Source organism: Thamnophis sirtalis, unplaced genomic scaffold (assembly GCF_051295495.1).
Source record: "Thamnophis sirtalis isolate CommonGarterSnake01/CBP01778 unplaced genomic scaffold, rThaSir2_p1.2 scaffold_2, whole genome shotgun sequence".
NCBI lineage: Eukaryota > Metazoa > Chordata > Lepidosauria > Squamata > Natricidae > Thamnophis > Thamnophis sirtalis.
The window spans coordinates 392,048-401,323 of NW_028261382.1; the positions used below are offsets into that span (position 1 = coordinate 392,048).

At 57.1% G+C, this 9,276-nt stretch overlaps 1 protein-coding gene across 1 annotated transcript; it reads left to right on the top strand.

Annotated features, from left to right (window-relative positions):
* Window positions 1-714: 714 nt before the first annotated feature.
* On the top strand, window positions 715-8,794 carry LIPC (lipase C, hepatic type). The gene is made up of 9 exons (XM_087703925.1): window positions 715-861; window positions 3,283-3,461; window positions 3,945-4,124; window positions 4,362-4,479; window positions 4,858-5,091; window positions 5,783-6,025; window positions 7,446-7,566; window positions 8,062-8,280; window positions 8,480-8,794. Exons 1-9 carry the CDS (start codon window positions 777-779, stop codon window positions 8,577-8,579), a joined length of 1,479 nt encoding a protein of 492 aa, XP_087560051.1. The 5' UTR covers window positions 715-776; the 3' UTR covers window positions 8,580-8,794.
* Window positions 8,795-9,276: the final 482 nt, after the last annotated feature.

The window sequence follows — 9,276 nt, forward strand, 5'->3', positions numbered from 1 at the left end:
CGGCTCAGCTGCTGCCCAAATGCCACACCCCCATCCTAGTTTTAGAGGTAACACAGGTGAACGTACAGGTGAAGATGGAAGGCACCCTTAAAGGGGGGGGTCATGAGTCCACGGGGGGGGGGGGGAGTAGCTGAAGCCAAGCAGTAATGCTGGGAAGGGGGAGCTGGGAATCCTGGGGGCCTGGGGGGATTTCAAGAGGAAGGTCAAAGCGGGTGCAGAAAAAGCATGAGAGGCAGGTGGGGGAGGGGAAGCCAGACGAGGGCAAACAGCAGGTGCCAAAGGGCATGTTGACCAACTGGCCAGGAGAGGCGCCCAGAGGAGCCGAAGGGCTCCCCTCTCGTGCCCCAACCAGCTCTGAGCCGCTGTGGGGGGACGGGACGCCAGCCCCACCTTCTCTTGGGTGGGAGAAGGGGGGTGCCACCTCACAGGCTGCCCTCCCACCTGGCCTTGCGCAATATCTCTGGAGGAAAGTCAATGAAAGCAGCATACTTTCTCCCCCCCCCCACTTTCAGGGCTGCTTTCTCTGTCTCACCCGCCCAGGGACGCCCCAGGGACGGGGGGGGGGAAGGGGGAAGCCTTCTAGGAACCAAACACGGCTTGATTTGATCTGAGAGTCGATTTGTCTAGGGGGGCACAGAGAGAAACAGACAATTCCATGCAAAAGGTTAATCATTAATGAGCTGCTAGTCCTCACTACTTACTGGCGACAAGAAGGCCCCTTCCGTCCCTCCACCCCTGGGAACCAGCTTGGCCTGGCGTCTGTGGGCAAAGGCGCCATGAGGAGCCGCCTGGCCCTTCCGCTGCTGCTCCTTCTCTGCGTCCTTCTTGCTGAAGGGAAGCCCGAGGGCAGGAGGGGGAAAGGTAAGCAGCGGCCTCTGGGATGGAGACTAGGCAGAAAGTCAGGCTCAAACAGCCCCCCTCGCCCCCCCCCCCCAGCTTCCACGAGGTGCTCCCCATCCAGAGAACAGGAGAGGCCTTGAGGGGGCTGACTCTCCCCCCCCCCCGCCCAGAGTGGTTGGGAGCAGCAAAGGCTCCTCCGCATGAAGAGGGAGCCTGGCATATTCATCCAGAGGGAGGGAGGGAGTTTCCCTCCACCTGGTGGGAGAGGGAGCCTTTTCTCCCGCCCTCGATGGCAGCTGGCAGGAGGGAAGAAGAAGACTTTCACCTGCGTTGGCCTCCTGGATTAGCAGCAGCCCATCCCACCCCCCACCCCCGAACAGCCCCTTCTCTAGCCTGACTCCCTGGCACGAGCCTCCTTCAGAGTCCCTGGTTCCCCGGCTCTTCTTAGCCATCACCTGCTGCCCCCCACTTTGGGGCCTGGATCCTCCCTGCATTTATTCACCAGACCCAGCTAGGAGAAGGCCCAACCGAGCCTCCGATTCCATTCTTCTCCTTGGGAGGAATCTCTTGCTCCCCTCCCAGATCTTGGGGGTGGGGAACGGTCATCTAGGTCCCCCCAAACAGGGAGCAGGGACTCTCTCTCTGCTTAGCCCAGATGGCCCCACATCCTTCTCAATCCCCCAAGGCCGTTTGGGGCAGCCCGGCACAAGGTTTCCTCCTTCCCCAGGGCCAAGAATGGGAAGCTCCTTCGCCAGCAGCCACTGGAAGCCACCCGGGACCCCCGAGCCCAGACCGGCCAGTCCTGGGTAGCCAAGGGCTCCCCAGCCCTTCATGAGGACTTTGGACACCGGCCCGGCAGGCGGCTTTTATCTCCGGACACGAAGGAGTTGCGGTGTTTGCTTAGCAGCCGCACTGAGGATGTTGATTTGGGCTCCCTTTCAGGCAGGGATTGGGAGGGGGGCAGCTTTGCCTGCGGCCGGAAGGATTAAGAAGCAAACTATTTTTTTTATTTTATTTTGGGTGCAAAATAAAAGATAGCAATACTGCAGGACTAGTTGGAAATTTAAACTGAGGCTGGGGCTGGAGGAAAATTAATTTCCCCCCTTCGTCATTTCTGCAAATGAGGATATTTCAAATAAAAGAAAAAGAACCAGCCCTCTTTGTCAGGGCTTTGAAAGCAAGCAGACACCCCCCCCCCCCGGCACCCACTGATTAAACAAACCCTCAGTCTCTCCATTTCCAGCCTGGGCCGAGGGGAGATTTGGTGCTGGGGTTCCAAAAGGCTGATACTGGGGTGGTTGTGGGAAAGATGCGGGAAGCCCTGGCAGGATTTCTTCAAGGGCCCCCCCGCTGCTTCCTCATTCTGAGCAGCTGAGTTGTGCCAGCCTCCCCCCCCCCTCACGCAGGGCACCGTCTTCCCGGAGCCCCTGCAGGGCCTCCGTGCCTCAAGAGCGCCCCACGTTTCCTGCCTTGGCTGGGTCTGTTTTCAAGGTCAGCTGCAGGTCCTGGGTGGGGCCTTCCAGGAAGCTAGCAGAGGAAGAAGACGGTGGTTCTGGGTGGCAAAGGCAATTAGTATATCAAGCCCCTTCATGTGCCCTCCAGACCAATCTGATTAAACAAAGGGTCTTTGATATGATTTTTACAAGCCAGCCCTTTGAGGCCCTAAGTGAAAATGATCTCCCTTGGGGGCAGATGTTGGGAGCAGATGTTTGCTGTGAGCTTTGAAGGACAATCGGCTGCCCTGAGGGAGGAGGATACGGCCCAACCTGCTATTTCCCTCTTTCCTTTCAGTCTCCATTTATTACAAATCCCTCAGATAAGAAATAGAGGCCAGAGGTGTGTGAAATATTTGCCTTGGTTAATTATGAATGGGACAATTTAATTTCTTCCTGAGTCTTCAGGCTTTGCATTCAATTATCCTGGACCTACAAATAAAAAATGCGTGGGAAGAATTCACCCTAGTTAATTATGAATAAAGGGATTTTAAACACAATGCAAAAGCCACAAAAATTTGATGAATAAATAAACACAGCCTGCACCCTTCCTGAATTAACAAATTGCAGAGAGCAGAAGCAGCTTCATCTCGGCTTCTGGCTGCAATGGAGACGGTGGTCCTTGCTGGCTGGGGGTGGAGCAGGAGGCTCAGAATTGGGGACAGAACCCCAGATTCCTGCCCCCCCCATCCTGAGTTCTGCTGGCCTAATCCCAGGGGAAGGGCTGGGGAGAAACTGGGCTTGGTTGGCACAGCAATGGCATTGTCCTGGGAGGGGAATCTCCTTGGCTTTGGCTTAGCCTGCTGGAGGAAGAGCCACGGCAGGGCTGGGCAGCTGTGGAGCTAAGAACGGAGCCAGAGGTAAGTTGTGAAGGGGTTGCCCAAATCCAGCAGCCAGTCAACGGGGGCAACGAGCAGTGCCAACGCCCTTTGCTGGCCGTCTCTTCCAGGCTCCCATCGGCAGCTGCTTCCCGTGAGGAGAGGCTCTTCCCGCTTTGAGGCCAAGTTCCTGCTGTATTCCAACAGGGCGGAGCAGGGCTGCCTGATTGAGCCCGGCCAGGAGGAGGCGCTCAAGCAGTGTCCCTTCAACGCCTCCCTCCCGCTGGTGATGATCATCCATGGGTGGTCGGTAAGGGCTCTCGTGTCTCGGGAGGGAGGGAGGGAGGGAGGAGGGCTTGTCTTGCTGCCACCTCCGTCTGTTCCTTGCATGCAGTTGGGGGAGGAGAGCTTCCATGGGGGAGGAAGTCCTGTCTCCCCCTCCCCTGGGCTGGGGGGGGCTGTGCATCTGCCACGCGTGGTCCTGAAACACGGCCCCCCTCCCCTTGAGGGGTTCACGAGGAGGAACATGACTCTCTAAAAGGAACATCCCCCTCTCCCACAACGTGACCCCCCCCATGGAATTGTGGCTCCTTTCGAGAGAGCTCCTGCAGTGGCAGAGGGGCAAATGGGACGTTGGAGGGGCAAGGCTGCCTTTGCGGGTGGGCTGGCATCGTCCACCCAGGGCTGTTGGGAACGGAGAGGTGCCCTGGTCTGCTGGCACACTCTGGGCAATCTGCAAGGGGGACGTTGACCCCCAGGCCAAGGCGCTTCCCTTCTCCTCCTATGGCTGCAGGTGGACAGGACACTGGAACGCTGGATTTGGAAACTGGCCGAAGAGCTCAAAACCCAACTGCCTGACACCAACGTCATCATCACCGACTGGCTCTCTCTAGCACACGCACATTACCCCATTGCGGTGCATAATACGCGGGACGTCGGCCAAGAGATCGCTCGCTTCCTGGAATGGCTGGAGGTAAGCAGGCAGAGGAGAAAGGCGGAGGTGGCTTACTCAGGAGGACGGCCCTCCAGCTGGGGAGACCCCTGAAGGGGAGCCAATTGCAGCCACAGTTTGCCCCGGTGGGCCGTGTGGTCACAACCGCGGTGGCTCCCATGGACCAGCTGGGGCCTCCCAGGCCTCTGGGCCGGCTCAGTGGACTGCGGAGCATCTCACCGCTTTGCCTTGGTCCTCCACCCCTTCCCTCTTTTCCAGGAAACTGTGCGGTTCCACCGGAGCAAGGCTCACCTGGTGGGGTACAGCCTGGGGGCCCACGTAGCTGGTTTTGCCGGCAGCTTCATGAGAGGCAGCGGGAAGATTGGCAGGATCACCGGTGAGTCCACCAGCCGGCATCAGGGTGAACCCGGCCGTTGGGCAGCTCCATTGGGTGGGCAGGACCGGCCGTGGCCTTTGGACGCGGAGAGAGGAAGGCAAAGATGAGGGGGAGGAGGGCGGCTCCCGGGCTTCCGATAGAGCCACAAGCTGGGAGGGAAGGAGCATTTCTCCCCGGAGGCTCTACTGACCAGCTCACAGGGCAGCTGGCTCAGCAGGGACTCAGGGGGCAGCTCGGCCCCTCCCCACACTCTAGCTTGCTCCAGGGAAGCTCCGGCTGCCCTCCTTTCCCAAAGCCCGGAGGTGGGTTCTTTGGCCAAGAGCTGAGGGTCCTTCCTGGGCCGCATTTCTCACAAGCCTCCCTGGGTCTCCCTTGCAGGCCTGGACCCTGCCGGCCCCCTCTTTGAGGGCATGTCCCCCACAGACCGGCTCTCGCCAGACGACGCTGACTTTGTGGACGCCATCCACACCTTCACCCAGCAGCACATGGGCCTCAGTGTCGGCATCAAGCAGCCTGTGGCGCACTTCGACTTCTACCCCAACGGCGGAACTTTCCAGCCTGGCTGCCACATCATGCACGTCTACAGCCACATCGTGCAGTACGGAATCACAGGTGGGTGGGCGGGGGGCGCAAAAGGAGGCCCTGGAGCGGGGGGAGCTTCCAGCTGAGTCCCTCAGGGCCGGCAGGAGCCCCGAGGCAGAACCCGGAGCGGAAGGCAGGCAGGCCGCTGAGCAGGCCAGGGCAAGGAAGCCAGAGGCTGAAGGGAGGCACTCTGCGCTTTAACCACTGGGCCTCTTTCTCCCTTCTCTCTCCCTCACTGACTTGGCCTTCTGCCTGCTCTGCCTCGCCAGGAGTCCTGGGAGGAAGCACCACAGATGTCCGTGGCCAGTTCCCCCTGGAACCTACAAGGGGGGAGGGCTGGGAGGGTGGGTCCTGACCTTCCATGCTGTGACAGCCTTCAAGTCAGAAGGAGAGGTTGTCTCTGCTCCCAGATGGCCAAATGGGGGTCTCCAAGCAGAGGCCGCCGTTGTTTCGCAGGCAGGGCACTCCCTGGCAGGCCAAGGGACCCGGGTCCCTGGGGCTCTGGCAATGCTGAGTTTGCTGCCGACTCAGGATGCCAACCTAGGCTTGAAGAACCTCTTGATCAGTAGATGGCCCCTCCCAGGCCGCCCGTGGAAAGGTTCACGAGGAGGGCAAAGAGGGTGGGGGGACTCTGGCGGCAGCAGCTGGAGAGGAATGGGCAATTCCGCAGCTGGCGGGACTGAGAAGCCTCTGAGCTGCTCGGGGCCTCCTTTCCCTGCAGGGCTGAGCCAGACGGTGAAGTGCGCCCACGAGAGGTCCGTCCATCTCTTCATCGACTCCCTGCGGTACAGCCAGAAGCAGATCACAGGCTATTGGTGCAAGAACATGGAGATGTTTGACAAGGGACGCTGCCTGGACTGCCGGGCCCACCGGTGCAACACCCTGGGCTACCACATTCGGAAGGCCAGGATCCCTGGCAGCCAGAGGCTCTTCCTGAAGACCCAGCCTCAGATGCCCTTCAAAGGCGGGTGGAGGAGGAGGAGGGGGCAGTGGTGGGGCAGCCCCAGGGGCTCTTGCGGATGGGCTCCGTGTGGGCTGTAGAGATTCCAAAGGGCCCCAGAGGGAAACGGGCTGACCACAAGGCTGGCCTTATCCCAAACGAGATGGCCAGCCCTCTGGGCGAGATCCTGCCCTTGGGGCCGGACAGCTTCATCCGTGCAAGCGGGGGGATGCCAGGAGCTCATGTCTACAGCCCTTGAAACCCCAGGAAAGGCAGGGAAGCCCCTGACCCAATCTCTGGCCCCTTCCTAAGCAGACGGGCATACCCGGCTGCTCAAAACGTTTCGGAAAGATTGCCTGGAACAAATGACCACAAACTACCTGGAGGGATGCCCAGATTGCCAGCGGGGCAGTGGCCGGTTGTCCACGCAAGCGTTGAGGGGGGCTTTCCTCTCCCGAGGCCCAGCCTGCAATAGCCAATAGCAGTTAGACTTATATACCGCTTCATAGGGCTTTCAGCCTTGTCTAAGCGGTTTACAGAGTCAGCATATCGCCCCCAACAACAATCCGGGTCCTCATTTTACCCACCTCGGAAGGATGGAAGGCTGAGTCAACCCTGAGCCTGGTGAGATTTGAACCGCCGAACTGCAGAACTAGCAGTCAGCTGAAGTAGCCTGCAGTGCTGCATTTAACCACTGCGCCACCTGGGCTCTTAGCCTGCCCCACGTGCCTCCCTTGCCAGGCCTGGCTGTGCTGCGGAGGGAAGAAAAGGCGCCTTAAGCTCTCCAGAACAAGCGTTGCCTTTCACAAAGGCTAACAAGAAGGACAAAGCAGCTATTATTTTAGGCTCCGTCAAGTGACCTGCGATTCCTTTCTCTGAATGTGGCCAAGACCACGAGGGGAGCTGAAGCCAGAATGAAAAACTAGCACCAGGATGCCCCTCCCCCAGTCTTAGGGCAGGCTGCTGAGAAGGCCCCGGGTGTTCGGCTCAGCCTCCCCGCACAAGCGGCTGGTGTGGGCAGAGGCAGCTCCGAAGCCCTCTCCCTCTGCAAAGAGGCCAGGAGGCTCTCCTGCCAGATCTGCACCTGGCTAAATTCTGAGGACCTTGAAGCCGGCAGCCTTTGCAGAGGCCCCACTCTGGCACCCCCCAGATGTGTGGGTGCTGCAGTCCTGTGGTGCAGTCTGGCCAGGAAACGGAGCCCACCAGAGTTGGGGAGGCTCATCTGAAAGGGCTGATGGGGGAAAGCCTGCAGAGAGGCTCAGGGTGCAGATGTTGATCAGGGAGACTGAACTTTCTTCAGAGAGAAATAAAGGGGGAACTGAGATGTATGTATGTATGTATGTATGTATGTATGTATGTATGTATGTATGTATGTATGTATGTAATGTCATGTCGTGTCTCTGTGGAAGTAAAAACTCAGCTTCTTCTCCTCTCCTCTCCACAGTTTATCACTATCAGTTTAAAATCCATTTCATCCATGAATTCCAAGAACCACGAATTGATCCAACGTTCACTATCTCGCTGACTGGCAACAAAGATGACGTGGAAAATCTCTCCATCACTTTGTGAGTTCCACACTTTGCCCAACGGGGCTGGTGTCCTAGGCCTTGGCACAGAAGCCACGCTTCACCTCAAGCCAGGTGCCTTGGCATGTTTCTCACCGAGGCTCATCTCCTCAAAGTGCCCCTTCATGGGGAGACAAAACGGCACCTGCGCAGGTAGCAGCACCTCTATAGCTTCTCCTCTCTCCCGGGATGCAGAGATCCTGGAGGCAGATGTCCACACCTGGCATCATTTCTGCTTCGACCTCTTTGGTACTATTCTCCATCCACAGAGTCTTTTTGCATCATTCTCCTTTAAGTCAATAAACCCGAGATCCGTCAATCCTCTTAGTAACGCATGTCTGTAATCATTGAACACCCCACCATTTTAAATTGGGAAATTTGCCACCGGTGCTGCTGGAGTGGCCCCTGGCAGAGGCCGCTTGGTGGAAGAGCCGAACACAGACAGGCGAAGCCCCAGGCGATGGCTCTGAAAGGCTTTCTTCTTCTCTCCGTCAGAATCGAAGGCATCACGCAGAATAAAACCTACACTTTTCTTGTTCCTCTGGATATTGATATTGGAGAGCTGATGATGATCAAACTGAAGTGGGAAGGGACGGCCATCTGGGAAAACATTTGGGACACTTTCCAAACCATCATCCCTTGGAGAAAGGGGGACCGTCGGCCAGGACTCATCGTGACCTCCATCCGAGTCAAGGCGGGAGAAACCCAGCAGAAGTAAGTGGGCCCAGACCCCTGCAAGAGGGGCTTCTTTCCCACAGCCAGGCCCAGCAGCAGCAGCAGCAGCGTGGGAAAAGGGGCTCAAAACCCCCATCATCCTCTTCGTTTCACAGCTCCCGGGCTGCCCTCGGCCGGGCAGAAGAAACACACTCTTGGCTTAGTCATTCATGTTTCTCTCTTTTTTCTTTCTTTTCAGAATGACATTCTGTTCTCAGCGGGTAGATAATTTGCACCTCTATCCAGGTCACGAGAAAATGTTTGTGAGATGTGAAGTCAGTTCCCAAAAGCTGAGATGAGAGTATGGCTGATAAGCCGGCGTCTGAAAAAGCTGCTCCAGAGGGGGGAGGCGTCTCTCCTTAGAAAAAGGAAAGAAGGAAGGAACACTTTTTTTCTACAAACACACCAACGTGAAACCCAAGAAAAGGGATGGATCAGGATGTACTGTAAACTGTATACATTAAAGGTTAGATTGAGTAAACAAATAAAAAGTGAATAAAAAGCTGAAACTAAATCGGCCTTGTGCAGAAAGACAATTAACAATCCACATCTTTGGACTAAATTATTATTTTTTCCTTGAAAGGGAGGTTAGGCTGTTAAGACGTCTGTAAGATTAGTCTGGCTGGGTGGGTGTGAATTATTTTGGCTATGCTGGCTTTGGCAGATAAGAACTGGAGTCCAAAAACATTTGAACGGCTAATTCTGATGCGCAAACACATTTGCAAAGTAAGGTCAAATACTTTGTTGAAAAGGAGGGTTGAAAAAGCAGGAGTTCTGAAGAAGGGACGGCTTCCTCTTGCCCGAAGGGAGCCCTGGGGAGGGACCAGCTCCCTTGGGAAAAGCATTCCGGGGAAGCTCCACCCGAGCTGGAACCTGGGACTGAAGCTCTGAAGACCATCCTCTCAGTTAGGAAATGAAGAGAGGGGAGGGGGCTTCTAGGAGAGGCCCAGCCAAAGGCTAGCAAGCACCGCTTTCAGAGAGTTTAGGCTGGCCTGG